The 16592-nt window shown below is 34.7% G+C and overlaps 3 protein-coding genes across 4 annotated transcripts; 2 read left to right on the top strand and 1 right to left on the bottom strand.

Annotated features, from left to right (window-relative positions):
- The first annotated feature begins 1800 nt into the window (after nucleotides 1-1800).
- LOC127257629 (uncharacterized) lies at nucleotides 1801-4456 on the top strand. The gene is made up of 6 exons (XM_051284064.1): nucleotides 1801-2033; nucleotides 2137-3337; nucleotides 3420-3553; nucleotides 3635-3710; nucleotides 3805-4301; nucleotides 4439-4456. The coding sequence occupies exons 2-6, from the start codon at nucleotides 2284-2286 to the stop codon at nucleotides 4454-4456; spliced, it is 1779 nt and encodes a 592-aa protein (XP_051140021.1). The 5' UTR covers nucleotides 1801-2033; nucleotides 2137-2283.
- Nucleotides 4454-5281, top strand: LOC127257734 (stress protein DDR48-like). Its single transcript, XM_051284194.1, has 2 exons — nucleotides 4454-5072; nucleotides 5165-5281. The coding sequence occupies exon 1, from the start codon at nucleotides 4473-4475 to the stop codon at nucleotides 5067-5069; it is 597 nt and encodes a 198-aa protein (XP_051140151.1). The 5' UTR covers nucleotides 4454-4472; the 3' UTR covers nucleotides 5070-5072; nucleotides 5165-5281.
- A 1167-nt stretch (nucleotides 5282-6448) lies between these two features.
- LOC127257666 (nuclear pore complex protein NUP133) lies at nucleotides 6449-15796 on the bottom strand. Of its 2 annotated transcripts, XM_051284126.1 has the most exons (8): nucleotides 15506-15796; nucleotides 13799-13923; nucleotides 11951-13708; nucleotides 10989-11704; nucleotides 10499-10651; nucleotides 9985-10315; nucleotides 9740-9807; nucleotides 6449-7137 (listed from the first exon to the last, which is right to left on the bottom strand). In XM_051284126.1, exons 1-8 carry the CDS (start codon nucleotides 15658-15660, stop codon nucleotides 6598-6600), a joined length of 3846 nt encoding a protein of 1281 aa, XP_051140083.1. In that variant the 5' UTR covers nucleotides 15661-15796; the 3' UTR covers nucleotides 6449-6597. The 2 variants fall into 2 exon arrangements, with proteins under 2 accessions (XP_051140083.1, XP_051140084.1); XM_051284127.1 differs by lacking the exons at nucleotides 13799-13923; nucleotides 15506-15796 and having other exon boundaries at nucleotides 11951-13218; nucleotides 13304-13407.
- Between the last annotated feature and the right edge of the window lie 796 nt (nucleotides 15797-16592).

The following is a 16592-nucleotide window of genomic DNA, read 5'->3' as shown; positions in this document are numbered from 1 at the left end:
TCAAAATCAAGTGAAGTATAGATTCATGCGATAGATAATTATGAATTTCTGAAAGTAACTACATTCGACTCCACTTAAATTAATAAAAAAGCCTATCCATGTTTGTAGGTGGCGAAAAGGAAGCATCTTTTGGGACTTATCATACTAGAAGTATTTATTGATTCGACAATTTCGATATTATGCATATTGAGAACAATGTGTTTGAAAATGTCTTCAATATTGTTATGGAAGTAAAAAGTAAGACTAAGTATAATGCAAAGGCATTGACAGGCATGATGCTATTTTGTGCTAGAAAATATTTTAAATTTGATATGACCCAACAATACTATCCATACATTAGATAAAACATGTTCGAAAAAAGTTGTTAAGTTGGATTGAACACTTGAAAATCTCATATGGATATATGCCCAACTTAGGCTGATAAATTAACATGATGACTATTATGTTTTCATGCAACGACTCATTCCAATATAATTAAATTTCATGAGCAAGTTCCTTCATGATTTAAGTTGTGAGTGATATGATATGGAGTTGTTGCTGTCTAAAATATCGATATATAATCCTATGCAAGCAAGTTGAAGACGATATTTATTCCGAAATTCTCCAATAACATGTCGTATATGGTACCATAGGAGCATGGTTCGCCGGATCGGCCGAGTCCGGTCCGACTCGGCCGATCCGGAACCAGGACCGTTCCGGTTCGTCAAAAATATCCGATATTTGCCCAAAATTTTCCCATCCATTCATATCTTATCTATAAAACCCATTATAAATCTTATTCTTACCGATTTTCTACTTTTTATTCATATTATTCGAACAATTCATCTCAATTCGATCAGATCGGAGAAGAAAACATTTACTAGTGCGCTGAAGAAGAATCGTGGAGGAAAGACCTCTGTTCTGCGTTCGCGTCTGAAGAAGAATTGTGGGGGAGGGGAAGAAGAAGTGGGAGGATTCTGCGTTCGCGTCGGTGAAGAAAATCGTGGGGGAGGGGAAGTTGTTCGTGTCTGAACGAAATCGTGGGGGAGGGGGAAAGTTCTGCGTTCTGGGTTCTGCGTTCTGGGGGAGGGGAAGAGTTCTGGGTTCTGCGTTCTGGGGGAGGGGAAGAAAGGAGGAAGGTAAATTTAATTATTATATTATTTTAATTAATTTAAATATTTATAAATTTGAATTATTTTTTATTAATTTGTTTATTTAATTTATAGGTTTAATTATTTTAGATTTAATTATTTAGAATAATTTGTTTAATTTATTGATAAATTTAGTTTAATTGTGTTGGATTGTATTTAATTTTTATTTAATCTATATAAATTGAGTTCATTAAAATTAATATTTTAGAATAACTTATAATCTTATTATTTAAAATTAATATTATTTTAGACAAAATTTGTATTAATTGTAAATTTATTGTAAAAAATTAATATTTTAACTATATTTTTTATATAAACAAATTAGTTATCTACTTAAATTTTTGTATAAGTTTGATTTATTAATAAACTAATATATAATTTGTCTATTTAATTAATGAATTACTATTTATAAATATTTTAACAATTGTATTATTCAATTACAGAGTTTGTGTAAAATGGCACCGCACAGAGATATTGGTTGGGATCATGCTACTCCTATCAGCAATGATAGAAAACAAGCAAAATGCAATTATTGTGGTAAAATTGTTCACGGCAGAATTACTAGGATGAAACAACATATAGCACATGTTACAGGTCAAGTTGAAGCATGCACGAGAGCTCCAAAAGAAATAAGAGAGTTATTAAAAAAACACTTGATCCAAGGAAAAAATATGCGAGCAGCACATAAAAAAAAGTTAGAAGCATTGCAAAATTCCATTCGTTTGGAAGATGATTCTGATGAGGAAGAAGATGAAGTTTTTGAAATAAATGAAGATGAGATAGATGCTCTTGAAAGAAAACACTTAAAAAGAGCAATGGCTGAAAGCAGAAATATGGAATTTATGGAGCAGCAGCGTAGACATTCTGTTTCCGGAGATCTACCAAGCTTGACTTTTAAAGCCGGTATATTTATTAAATTTATAAAATATATTTAAATATTAGTATATTTTTTTTGAGATAACAACCATATATGATCATATGCTTTTTTTTTTTTTTATCTTTGTAGGAGGAAGCAGCTCGAATACAAAAGGAAGTAAAAGAAATTTTTTCGAAAGCTCTATGAAAAAGACAGAAGGTTTGCATCAAAAAAAACTTGATCCATACATGTTTCAATCGAAGAATAAGTCTTTGAAAAATATGTTTTCAAAAGATAATGCAAAAAAAAGTGGGTAGAGCAATTTCGAAATTTTTTCATTTTAATGCAATACCATTTCACGCTGCCGATAGTGGTCCTTACTACCAAACGATGATTGACACGATTGCATCGGTTGGACCTGGAGTTAAAGGACCTACTGGTAAACAAATTGGTGGTGAATATTTAAACGAGGAGATGCAAGAAGTTGTACAGTATGTTGATTCTTTAAAGCAGAAATGGAAAACATACGGATGTACAATTATGTGTGATGGTTGGAGTACTCGTACAAAACATCCAATCATAAATTTTATGGTGTACTGTGATAGAGATATGATATATCACAGTTCGGTTGATTGTACAAATAAGGCGAAGACTGCGGACTTTGTCTACACCCTAATGGATAAGGTGGTGGAATCAGTAGGGGTTGACAATATTGTACAAATTGTAACTGATAGTGAAGCTAGTATGAAGGCGGCTGGGAAAAAACTGATGAGGAAAAGGAAGCACATTTTTTGGTCTCCATGCGCAGCGCATTGCATTGATTTGATGTTAGAAGACATCGGAGATATATTGTCAGTGAAAGATACGATAAAAGAAGCCAGAAGAATTACAGGATTTATATACAACAGTGATAAAGTGGTTAATTTGATGAAAACATATACGAATGGCCGAGATCTGTTGCGACCAGGCATAACAAGATTTGCAACCGAGTTTGTAGCAATGGAAAGTCTTCTGAGATATGCAACCGATTTGAAAAGAATGTGTACTTCTAGAGAATGGGTTGAGTACAATAATACCTCGAGGAGAAGACATGAAGCCGGAGATATATCAGACTTGATTTTGAATGAAAGATTTTGGAAACGGATACGCCGAGTCTGTGGGGTCATGGAACCCTTAGTGAAGGTTTTAAAAGTAGTTGATCAAGATAAAAAACCTACACTACCTATCATTTATGAGGCAATGGATAGGGCAAAAATGGCAATAAAAACCGCGGTGAAAGATTTTCAACAATATTGGGATATCATCGATGAAAGATGGTATAATCAATTGCATCAAGATTTGCATGCAGCAGGTAACTATTCTTGTTATTTTTTTGTTTTTATATTGTGCTAATCGTTTGTTTTATTTTTTAATTTTATATACATTTCATGCAGCTTATTTTTTAAATCCTGGTCTTCAATACTCCGGCACTTGTGAATTTGATTCATCGGAGGTTCGAAAAGGAGTAAAAGAAGTTATCAAAAGACTCGAGCCAGATTTGGATATACAAGTAAAGGCTATGAATGAGGTAAATTATGTGAAATTTATAAATAATATATAAATATATATATATTAATTTCTAATAATTTTACTATTATATTGTCTATAGATAAACATATTTGTTAACAAAATTGGAGAGTTTGGAAGTGCACTTGCTATTAGAGCTGTATCTACATCTTTACCAGGTATGTATTATGAAATTTATCATTTAATTATATTTTTAAATATACTTGTTATAAAATGTTGCATTATTAATAATTTTTTATTTATTTTTAATAGCTGACTGGTGGAATATGTACGGTGATGAAGCTCCTAATTTAAGAAAAATTGCATTAAAAGTTTTGAGTCAAACTTGCACATCATCGGGTTGTGAGCGGAATTGGAGTACGTGGGCTTTGATCCATACTAAACTTCGGAATAGATTAGCTATTGAGAAACTGCATAAGCTAGTCTATGTCCACTACAACATGCGTCTTCGGGTAAAAAATTTTATGCAAAGGACAGACACAGACGATTTTTATGACCCAATTGATTTGAATCATATTTTTGATGAAAATGATATTTTAGATGAATGGGTTAGAGAAAATGAATCTCCACTTATTCGTGATAGTGATTTGAATTGGTTGGATGAGGCTATTGAAGAAAGTGGAGATCGAGGTCAAAGTGAGCATAATGATCATGACAGTGATATGCTTTTATCTCAATTTATAGCTGATGGAAAAAAGAAGGCGAAAGAGAAAAAATCAGAAAACAAAAATACGGCCAAGAATAAAAAAGCAATCATATTGGAATCTTCATCTTCATCGACTAATGGTGAAGATAAGAATAATAACAATGATGATGATGATGATGATGATGATGATGATGATGATGATGATGATGATGGTGGTGGTGGTGGTGGTGGTGGTGGTAGTGGAAGCTACAGGGATAGCCGATACTCAAGTGATATGGGATGGGCTCAAGGAAATGAAAATTATTATGCTACCCAAGACACTGATCATGGATATCGTCCTGGTATAGAAGCTCAAAGAGATTTTCTAAATAGTTTAACAGAATTTTCAAGTGAAGCCGATGCTTCAAATTTTTCAGATACTAGGAGATATTCTGGAGTTCACGAACATATGCAAGACTTGAATATAGGTTATTCCTATGGAGATTCTTCTCATAGCTCGAGTAATAGATTGGGGAGACAGGAGTGGGACCAACCAAATGCATATCATAATCCCTATTACTCAGGATACGGTTTATCTAATCTACCCAGACATCTTCAGGATTCAGCCAATCTTCCTATATTTGGATCCAACCAACCAGTTGGAACATATTACGGAGGGATTACATCTGGTTCGGGTAGTATTGATGATCGTAGACAAAATTATGGTTCATCAAGCAGAAGCAATGATAATAGAGAATATCGAGGTTTTGATGTATATGGAAGGGGTTCATTCAGAGAAAATCAATATGGTTCGAACATCTCTCCTTATCCAAGCAATATGAATCCAGATGAAAATGATTTTGAACCTCCACGACATTCCACATGGTATTGAATGGTAAGTATAAATATTTAGTATAAACGTAGTTTGAACATTTTATAAAATTTTATTTGTATTTTTTTCTAATTATTTTTATTTATATAATGCAGATGATAAAGATGAAATCTTGACATTGACGGACACAAGGTACATCATTTTGTTATTAAAATAAATTTATTAGTATAATGACAATATGCAAAACATAAAATTTAGCATTTACATTTATATATATATATCCGCTAATTTAGTTGAAATATTATTCATTTTAAATTTTGATCTATTATAAATTATAATATATTTTTTCAATAATATATATTTTTAAATTAATTATATTTATAATTTGATGTATTTTAATTAATTATTTATTATTTTTTTGAAAAAATATAAATTTTATATAAAAAAATCATATAGGCCGATATTTGACCGATACGCCGCGACCGATACGCCGCGACGTATCTGGAACGGTAAAGGCCGATCCGCGACGCCGATCCGCGACGGCGAACCATGCATAGGAGACATGAATTGGGGGTCTAAGTCAATTATATTGGATGTAAACATCATTCATTATTTATAATTGACATATATAGCATTTACTATTTGTTTTCCTAAATTCTTCAATCGTATCAAAGCTATGGTTAAAAATAAAAATACAACTTGAAAGATCCGATCCATCTTCAAGATTACAGTTGCCTAACTCAGTTGCAAGGCTGAGTAGGAAATAAAATAGTGCGGAAAAAAAATTGCAATGACTCGATGTGCCTAAAATTCTCTTCATTTCATAAGATCATCTGTAATCCATAATTTCATTTTTACACAAGTTAAATACATTTTATTATTTTTGTAGAATTTGCTATAGGTATTCATGTTCAACCATACCATCTATCTTTATTTATTATTTTTATAACTTTTTGAGTTTACAAATAATACATTATATTTTACTATTTTTACATATTTAACTAAAATAATTTATAATATACAATAATAAATATTGTAATAACTGAAATTTAATATAAATTATATATAATTATTTTTTTATCATAATTAACTATAAATATCAATAAACATTAATTAAATCAACAAATACTATAAATATCAATTACAAAATCAAAATATAAATATATAAAAATAAATTAGTATATAAATTATTATAACAAAACTAATAAAACAATATGATAAAGGGGATAAAAATATAATTTTTAAACAAATTTAAAATATAAATATAAGTATAAATATTAAAATTAATAATTACCCTCCCCATTCAGGAGGGTGAAATAACTACTTGGGTGACTCACCCTGCAAATTTGAAGGAATTTCTCGGCGGTTGGAGATGGTCTCAGCTTTACTCATTTTCTCTTAATTTCAATGCTGGCATTGCTTCGTTGTGATGGCCCTCATGCTTTTAATGTTTCTCATAGCATTTTTGAAGATGCATTTAGGAATATGCATGTATGCATTACAGAAATATGCTCCTCCATTTTCTCTCTAAATCAACAAATATATATACTTCAAAAACACATCCACTCTCATTCATAAGACTCTCTTTTCAGTCGTCCATGGGAGTTGCTCCAGTCCCGAGCACAATCGCTGTTAGCATCAACTTGCCCGCATCGGGGAAGTCCTTGTGCTGCATCAGGACACCTTCCACCGAAGAACCTGTATTTGCGTCCTTCAAATTTGGATCATGTTCATGTTCATGTTCGCAAAGTCTCAGTGGCAGCACTTCATCAAATCTACCTTCAAAAGTTTTGGCATCAGGTCCATAACATTTGTTGGAAGACCGGAAGAGGACGGTGTCCTTGAGGACCTCAAACATCATCTCATCACTCCATCCCTCGGCAAGTGATGTTTGGTGCAGCTCTTCCCAGTCGTCTTGATTCGCAGCATTCCTCCAGCATTCTTCCAGTAGGCTGATGTTGCTTCTAATGAATGAGGCGCCTGTGCCCGAGAAGAGGTCAAAGGCTCGTAATGAGAGCTCCCGCGTTTGAAGCTTGAGACACAGTTCAATGAGGTCTATTACTGGGAGAAGCTTATGTTGGATTGACTGTTTTTCTTCTCCATCGGGGATAAGCGTCATTATTTCTTCCTGCAAGAGGTACAGGTCAGAGGAGAGTTTCAAATTAAAGATTTATCTCGGGAGGCAAACAACCATCAACACACTCTATATGTAATAGGTTAAACTGAATAAGCCTACAGGTCGAGATTTCTGAATAGATATAATGAATGAAACCAACTATTGCCTTGGCACGAGCGGGACAATACATATGGTTCTGAATTGTTTTGTTTTGTTTTATGTCTATTGAAATCAAAACTACTCAATTGAAACAAGAAAATGAACCAAAAGATACAATTCATCTCATATATCTAACGATTTCAAAAGAACTATGTATTTGGTCTATCTGACAGAATTTATAACGCCTTTCATTTCTGTACTTTCTTAATCGTTGATTTAGTCTATGCATGGCGAAAGGGAGCATTGGAAAGGTCCTAGTTCTTGAATATTCAAACAATATAAGCTGAATTCTGGGAAATCTAACTTGTTTTGTTGTTTATATTAAGCCAGGGTTGAGGTTCTTCAAAATAGTGAATGACTCTAAGAAGACAAAAGTGCTCAAATAAATGAATTTCTAGCTTTTTGAGCTCGAGAACTCAAAAACTGGAATCCAAATTGCTAGCATAAAATTTTAAAAACTAAACTTGAAACTTGATAGCTGCTGAGCCTTCTTAATGAGTGGAAAGATTTGGAAGGTTTTCTTGATTTTGTCAGCACACATATTTTAGAAAATAAATCATGGAAAACGTTGCCAAATCTCTGAGGAAAAACATTTAGGGTATCCTAATTTCTCAAAAATCTTTCATCACTAGCAACCTTGGGGAAGGGCCCATTTTTATCCTACAAAACTATACAAAATATGAACTTCGAAGATGCAGTTAGTATCCTCATCAAGACCATTTTTTTCTTTTTAATTATACCAAACAAAGAGTACAACAATGGGAAGTTGGAGCCTCCTAACACAATGTCACCAAACAGGGCCACATATAGGGGAGCTCTATAAAATGAAAAGTATTATAGGCAGGAGAGCTTCTCGCTACCTGGAGCACTGCGGTTAGAAAAGGCCCACAAGATAATGTCCACTTCTATTTATTGGAAAGAGACTAATTGTAATATCCCGTAAAAATACTCGCCAGAACTTGTCGGAGTTCGACGCCGGAGTTGGAAAATATTATTGGCCTAATTTATTTTGAACTTTTGATGTAAGAAATTAAGAAATTGGCTTTAAATTATGAGTAAAATTGAGTTTAGGGTAAAATAAATAATAAACTAGATTTAGTTTATCCGTATCTATTGATTTAGATATCTTTATCCGTAGTTTGTTAAGATATATCATATCCAAGTGTGAATTTGAAAAGATATAGCGTATCCGTAGTTTGTTAAGATATAGCATATCCAGGTTAGAGTGTCTATATATATAGAGGATGAGTCCAAGTCTTTTATGTTTAATAAAATAAAAAGAAAATAAAAAATATAAAAAGAAAAGAACAGAGGCAGCAGTGCAGCACGCCGCCAGCCAGCCAACCCTTTTCTTACAACCTTTTTGTAGGTGATCATGTTTCTATTATACCTAAATGATGCATCCACGTCATGTCATATGATCCATCGGGGAGAACTATAACTACTTTATCTTCTAAAATGTTTTTTAAATCCATTATTAATGTTCAAGAACTATTTCCAACTTATGTTTTTTACTCGAACTTTATTTATTTAAATGATAAACTAATGGGCTTTAATTCTAAATCTCTAAATAGTTGTTTTGTAATAGTTATTTTAGCCTTCGCGCCTCAACGTAAGGCTAATTGATTGATGAACGAACCCTACGGTGTGGCGTGGCGATAACGTTCCGGTTTGAGCCGACCGGGTTGTTACATTAATGGGCATCTAGAAATGGAGTGGTGCAGCAAATTTATACCAATATTAAATTTTCACAGAGCTGAGCCACCTCGGATCCAATCTAAAGCAATTTTGAATCACTCAACGATTTCTAAGAAGTGTCCGACTTTCCCAATCAATAACTAGTTTCCATAACACATCTTTTCACTATTAGCTAGTTTCAGACACAAACTGACTAAACCAATCTACAAAGGTTTCATTGTAACACATCAGCAGTACACTTAGCTGCTGCAAACAGAAATACATTGGAAATGCTCCAATGCGAAACATAAAGCAGTTATCATGCATAACATAACCACACCATAAGAAAACATCTATTCAAACCCCTTCAAATTTGCATTAGGCTAAAAGCACAGACCATTTCTTATAACAATTTGAAAAAGGGGTAAAAAGAAAAATGAATTATAGCACTTCAGTCAACTAGGTATCATCCCAGAGCCAAATGAGGTGCAATATCCAAAAATATATATATATACTCAATCATTGAAGTTCTTGCCAGAGAGACAACTTCAATTAGCCAATAAAATTCTAGCACGTAATTTTTGTATCCTTCCACATTAAAATCCTTAAGCCAAAACACAAATAACATTCCAAATCTGCTTCATTTACTCCTTTCAGTGTTTTCTTTTTCCACCCAAAATATTCAAAACAGATACAGCATCAACAATTTTTCAGCTGTTGGCATTGAGATGTGACTATGAAAGGGATAAATTGACTAAAATGAGGTTGAGCAACATACCTGCAGCTTTAGAATGTTTAGATCAGCCTCAATCCGCTTCATCTTTAGCTCATAGCTGATGTCTTTTCCTGCATCCATTTCAGAGAGCTACAACATTACTTAAGGTTCAAACAAGAGGATGACATGATGCAAATGTTGTACAGGTCATTTGTCTTAACGAAGTTCTGAAAATGCAACTCCACTCAATTCATTTTCTGGATCCCTGAAATAAGGCTGTATCATGGTATTACAGAAAGAGCTGGTACCTGCCATTGTTGATATTTTTGCGAGATTCAGAAAATGCTTTCTTCTGGCCAATGTTAATGTAGTTCTTGAGCCATTGGATTCAATCTCGTTTGAGGAAATAGACCTACCATCCTTGGAAAGAGACAATGAATGTAGAGTTTCAGCAGCCGTGGAAAACCGATGAAGGAAAACTTCATGAAGCCAGAGAAGATCAGGATGCTGCGTCAGAAAGGCAGCTAGTTCATCCTGAAACTCTTCACCAAGTCTCATAAGCTTGGAGAACTGTTTGGTTTCATAGAGTTGTTTGAAGACAAAACAACTAAAGCCTCCTTTAGGCCCCATGCTTTCATGCTACAAAATAAAAGCATTTTAGATTTCAAGGAAGAAAAAATAAATATACAGTTTCTTCAGAATATTTCAGGAAGAAGAAGAGATAATAATAATAATAATAATAATAAATAACCATAAAGAATTCATAGAGCAGCAGTGGGCAACTCTCAACATGACAGACATCTTAAAATTTCTAATCCATACCATGAGGCTGCGAAGAAGTTCTGAGTCATTGAGATCACTGCATATACCCCACATAGTTTGATAGCCTTCATGTCTTCTTGCAATAGACAATAGCTTTGAAGAGAATGTCATCAGAAGATCCTTATCTTGATCTTTGTTTTCTTTAGTTAAATCCTGCAGGCGCAAACATGAACATTAATGGAGTTTATCCCAATAACTTTTTTCCTAGGCTGTAGTGAGCTGATAGGTCTCATTAAGCAGCAATAATTTCTAATATTCAGCTATTAACATTACAGTACATTTATTCTGATGTAAAATTCATACCAATTATTATATAAGAAATGTTAATGCTTTAGAAATTATTAGTTTTGCAGATTATAAGCATTAGATGGCTCAGCAGATGAATACACTACAACAGAGTTTTATGGTACACAGTTATCCATGAAGTGTGAGATAAAAGTATTTAATATATAACATGGAATCCACCAGGAATTCCATCAGAAAGACAAACCTGTAGTTTAGCTGTGCCAAATTTTCTCGCTTGCTGAAAAAGAGAATCAAGAAGGGTATCTCTCCTTTTCCAATATTCATCCAATAGAGTCCTATGTTCTTCCTTCCGTTCGACCTTTCCAGAAATGGCATTCGAATATGACTCAAGTAATACTTCACAGAGCACTTGAAGATTTAAGTAGAAATCAAATCTTGCTGAATCATCAAGGCGATTTGTTTCCTTGAGCAACTCAAGCATGAATGCAGCAAGACTCCACAATCCATTCCACACAATAGATTTGGAATACCAAGGAGTCAAGCCCTCAGGCGGAGGATACCACAACTGATGTCCACTCCTATATTGCATAGCCGAACGAAAAATAATAACACAAACATTTGAAAGTTCGGAAGCTCTTTGAAACTGGACGAGAATAGGCATCTCTCCACTAATAACATATTCCAGTTGTCTGTCTAAACAATGAAACAGTTCCTCAAGATCCGAAACTCGACTATAGAATACTTCAGCATTATCCCTATCCATAAGAAGAACGGTGTTCCGGCGGGCTTTCTCACCAACTAGCTGGATAAGGTCCCAGAGAGCTCCAGAAGCCCGACTATCTGAATCATGGTAGTAACCAAGTCCAGCTGTACTTGTGTGAGCCATGCTTTGCAGCTCTCTTAATTGCATCATGCCCGCAAGTTTTTCTCCGTGTTCCATGATAATTTGCAAAGATTGTCCTGGATCAAGAAATAATGTTTCAGAAATGTAAGGAATTAAGGATTGAAGTACTTAAGGGCAACGAGATTCACAACATTTAATCAGTTCATCAATGATCTCTGAAAGGAATATTATTAGAACCAGTTCCAGAAAACAGGCAATGAACATTTTGGAGAATAAAATTTTTCAGAAATGAGATAGAAGAACTGCAACAACATAAAATACACGCACAAAAGAGTGAAGATTGAGGGGAAGACTCATAATACTTTGTTGGGAACACAATTCTTCATGGCACTTAGACAATGCAAGGAACTCCAGATACTTTTGATGCTTCTGCTGCTTCTCAACAAGTTGCGTGGACACAACAGAGAAAACAATCTCAGGACCTCTTGTTGCTGTCCAATGTTTGGCTAAAGTATCAATGATTGATTTGCTTGTCCTGGAAAATACATTGATTTCCCCTTCTCTTTCAAATGCCCTTGAATTTTTTAATTTTTCAAGCACACCTTCAACCTTCCCAGACAAGAGGAAATCATGAAATAGCTGACTTAGTAAAGCTTCCGACTCTTCATCTTGAGCACCTCGACGAGTCACTCCAGTGAAGCCTGCTCTTGGCTTATCGCCCACATCCCAAGCTTCTGAAGTGGCTCTCCTCATAGCAATATTTCCAGCAACTGAGAAGTTCCGTTTCTCCTCCTGCAAGGATCCATCATTCGAACTCCCTTTACGCGATAAGCTCCGTTCAGGAGGTTCAACTCCACCAAGTAAAACAGCCCTCTCAGGTATGGCCCAAACTCCAGCTTTCTCAGTGAGTACAATCCACGCTCCATCACCACTGTCATCCATCGAAGGTAATACTGAAGCATCCAGAACTTTTCCAGCATCATGAGGCAGATCAAACTGATAGAGCTTGGTGGAGTTTCTCCAATAATGGGAGACTGTTGCAGTACCATCACCAGAGAGTATAATAGCAGAACCAGCTGGCTTCCCCCCAACCTTTAATCTCATGGAGAACAAAAACTCCTCATCCTCAACTCTTGCTTTAGGAATGATAACTTGGATAGGCGCTTTTTTCTCCAATATGTTTTCCCCCTTTGACTTCGCTACATCCACTCCAGATTTATATTGCATGGTCAGGAGAGAGTACTCAGTGTAACTTGAACTGGTGATCCGATCCTTGCAAAAGATAGCAATAAGAATAGTTAATACTTTCCCATCGACATCGACATCTAGATCAAGAGGCCAAATTTTCTTTTGTCCAGCAAGATCCTTCTGGATACCCAAATCACCATCAGAGCTAATAATCTTATGACACCAAATCTTTGTCACGTCAAATTCAAAACCAAGTTTTACTGCAAAGCACTGTATCCCTTGATCAGTTAAAAGGAGAAACTGTTTTGTAGAGTCATCCAATGAATGTCTATGAGTGTGCCATATCAACAATCTTGGATCTCCATTTTTGTTAAGAGGGTAATTTCCATCTCCTTGGATACCAGAAGGGCTGCACATGAATCTCCAAAGAACACCATTAGCACTGCATGCAAGAACAATACAGCTATTGTTGGTGGCAGGAATTGCTGTAGCAATCAAAGAGGTTATAGAACATGATTTAGCCATACCAATATCTTCATTGGCCATGGGGGCCTTTGCATTTTGATGCAAGTAAGTTGCCTCTAATTCAGAAAAATTAACAGAGACTGGGGAGATTTTGCCAGCATTACCAATATCTGGCCAGAAAATTAGAGTGCGAGTATTTTTTTTATACATAACAATCCCAGTAGAACTGCCTGGTTGAACAACTTTTCTACTAGCTTTTGTGGAACTAGCCCAATCAACAACACAGACTAACCAATTATTGGCATGAACCGTGTCTCCGTTTTCTGACATAAAGGAAGAAATGTCAAGGGCAACACATTTTTTTGAAGCAGCAGCTGACAAGAAATTCCAGACAAAGAGTCTGTTTCCACATATAATCCATGCAAGAGATGTTTCCTTGTCCATTCCCCCAGAGACAGATGAATCCGCTGTTAAATGAACTTAAGTTTAATAATCTTTACAAAAATAGAATAAATGCAACCATTTTGCAAATTCTGAGATAAATTTGTTGGACCAACCAGGAACACAATTCTGCACTGCCATAATTTGTGCATCACGCACAACTTGAGGGAACTCGCCAACATATACAGGTTGAACAGCATCTACCCCATCTTCTATTTCAGTTCTCTTTGCCTGTGGGATCCTGTGTATTTTAAGAACAAATTCCTACATCAGTGTCTGAATACCAAGCATTTAATCTGTTAACTACTAAAAGTATCACTTTATCCATCTTTCATGTACGTTATTGACCTAAAATAACAAATCAATACTGATCACAAATTAAATCAAGACATAGATGAAGTTTCTCATTTTTATTTGATTTTCAATGTTCCTCCACCTAGGCAGGAGTACGTTAAAAACAAACTCTTATCTCACTGTCTAACAAAATGTTCATATCCCTTATAGCTCTATGAGTTACTTTCAGTTTTCACTCATGTGTTCAATTGATCTAAGATAACATAACATCAACCATATAATCAGACAGATTTCACTTCTCATTTTCTTCTAAATTTCAATATCTATGCTCCGGTCAAGCATTTCTTAAAGATTCAAAGTAGTGAATGAATTTTCTCATCAAATAATGAATTTAAGTGGTATTATGGTCCTGTAACACTCATTGCACATGTTTGAGGCAGTACAATAAATATGAAGAACCTCAACGGGAAGAGTTAATTTGGTTTCTCATAAGGAAAACCATAAATAGTTACCACATTGTATCATCATATTGTATGTGGTACAGAACATGGCACACTGTAGCTAATGACATTGGTCTAGCTTTCTTAAGTACCAATCTAGTGCCATTCTTACATTGTAATTACATAGTGTGTCAAATACCCAACTATAAGTATATTGCATAAAGTGTTTCATTCCGTGTTCTTTATTATTATCTCCAAGATTAGGTTTACAATTTCCATTTACTTAATTAGAGAAATACAGGTTGAAAAGTTCATCTATGTTGCTGCTGAGCATGTGAAATTTGTTGCTAGTTTATTTTATGAAAACAATTAGTACAGAAAAATTAATAATGAGTATAGTCATTCCATGTGCCATGACAACTATATTTCATTTTCTCTTCTCATATATCTATCCATGGAGATTTGGTCACATTCACACAACTGCACATTTTTCTACATAAGGAACAATACAGATAGTTAAAACATCCATTAACCCGTTAAACAGGAAAACTGAACAAAATAAATGGTTGAAGTGCTGATACAATCTTTATAGCATAGCCCCATTAGCCAAATGATCACCTAATTTCTAGAGACAGTTATCTGATACTAAGCACTGTTCGGCTGTTAACTCCACATGACTTTCAACAGCAAGCGACTTTGCAGACGTCACAAACATATTATTCCAGAGAAAATTATGAACAGCTAAGGCCAAATCAAACAAGATCAATTGACAATCAATGTGCCTGAGTTGAGAATTAGAAAACTCGGCCCCAGAGCAGTAGCAGATATAGTACAAAACATCAAATCAACTAAAGTTAGGAACAGCAAAAAAGGCTATATATGAACTAGAGGCCGCCCCGCCAAAGTTCCACCATCCCCCGGTTTAGGAAAAACCCCTAATCCTACATCTCAGTTCCAATGATAACCACAAACCCACCAAGTGGCAAATAATAATAAAACTGTGCAGACACCCTACTAAATTACAACAGACAACATGTAGAGCACCAAAAAAATGTATAAATAAAATAAGGCGCGTTGTAGAAACAGTACCTGGAGAGAACGGAAAGGCGAGAGGTCCAGGGGGCTGGGGTGCCTGTGGCCGGCCGATTGGGGACGGTAGGACTGGAAATGAAGCTCTCGTCCATCTGGTCTGCGGCATTTTTACGGGCAGTGAAGGTGGATTTCCTGGAGGGGGGCGAAAACATTGTCGGGAAATTTGGAATTTCTGTCGGATCGTATCGTCAGAAATGGGTTTAGGGGTTTTGGAGAAGAACAGCGTGAACGGAATTGGGAAAATGGCGCTGCTAGGGTTTCAAATTTTGTAAATTACATTCCAACTTATATTCGAGTTTTGTTATTTTAATATTTTAAATCAAAATTAATATACTCCTTTCTCAAAAATAACATTTGGATTCCCGCAAAGGAACTTAGTGGGTCGAATAAAAAATTAGGTAAGGCCATCCACAACACATAAACCCATCCAGGGTTTCTTCCCATTCTCTCTCATGTGCCACGTCAGTTTCTCTCTGCCACGTCACGAAGAACTCCAACTATATTTTACATTCACATCAAAGAACCCTTTAAAATCTTTACTTTTTCCACCTCATTAAATATTTTATCTATTTATAAAATAAACTTATATTTTTTCATTATATTTTATTCTTATAATATTTAATTAAAATAAAATAATTATTTAGCATAAATAAATAAAATAAATAAAAATAATAATTCCACACCCACATACTAATTAAAAATTCAAACTTAAATTTAATAAAAAATACATAATATTACAATATATTTTTCAAATAAATTAATTAGTCGATTGACCAAATTTCTCCCAAATGTGTTCAACTAAATCCGCTTTGAGCTGGTGGTGTGTTTCTCTAGCTCGGAGTCGCATTCTGTTCCGTAGGTATTGATCCATAGTTGCATGTCTCGTATTGTTGTATGACCAATTCGAGTTATCATTTGTCTCCACTTGATCATATTGAGATGTATCGTAATAATGCACATAAGTGTCCCTTTCATCTTCTACAATCATATTATGTAATATGATGCATGCTCTCATTATTTTACCTATGGAACATATGGCAGCAGTCAAGGAGCAAAGATTGAAGCAACAACCCGAAAAAATAGA

Source organism: Andrographis paniculata, unplaced genomic scaffold (genome assembly GCF_009805555.1).
Source record: "Andrographis paniculata isolate CXL003 unplaced genomic scaffold, ASM980555v1 Contig58END, whole genome shotgun sequence".
NCBI classification, from domain to species: Eukaryota; Viridiplantae; Streptophyta; class Magnoliopsida; order Lamiales; family Acanthaceae; genus Andrographis; species Andrographis paniculata.
This window is presented reverse-complemented; position numbering and strand designations above follow the sequence as displayed.

Bases quoted from the DNA above. Each gene is read 5' to 3' on its own strand.
- LOC127257629 (XM_051284064.1), top strand. From the start codon at position 2,284: ATGCAAAAAAAAGTGGGTAGAGCAATTTCGAAATTTTTTCATTTTAAT. The intron at 3,554-3,634 runs GTAAATTATGTG...TATTGTCTATAG, and splicing joins AAGTAAAGGCTATGAATGAG to ATAAACATATTTGTTAACAA. The intron at 3,711-3,804 runs GTATGTATTATG...TATTTTTAATAG, and splicing joins TGTATCTACATCTTTACCAG to CTGACTGGTGGAATATGTAC.
- LOC127257734 (XM_051284194.1), top strand. From the start codon at position 4,473: ATGGGATGGGCTCAAGGAAATGAAAATTATTATGCTACCCAAGACACT.
- LOC127257666 (XM_051284126.1), bottom strand. From the start codon at position 15,660: ATGTTTTCGCCCCCCTCCAGGAAATCCACCTTCACTGCCCGTAAAAAT. The intron at 11,705-11,950 runs GTATTATGAGTC...TTCTTGATCCAG, and splicing joins AGAATTGTGTTCCCAACAAA to GACAATCTTTGCAAATTATC. The intron at 9,808-9,984 runs GTACCAGCTCTT...AAATGGATGCAG, and splicing joins AAAAATATCAACAATGGCAG to GAAAAGACATCAGCTATGAG.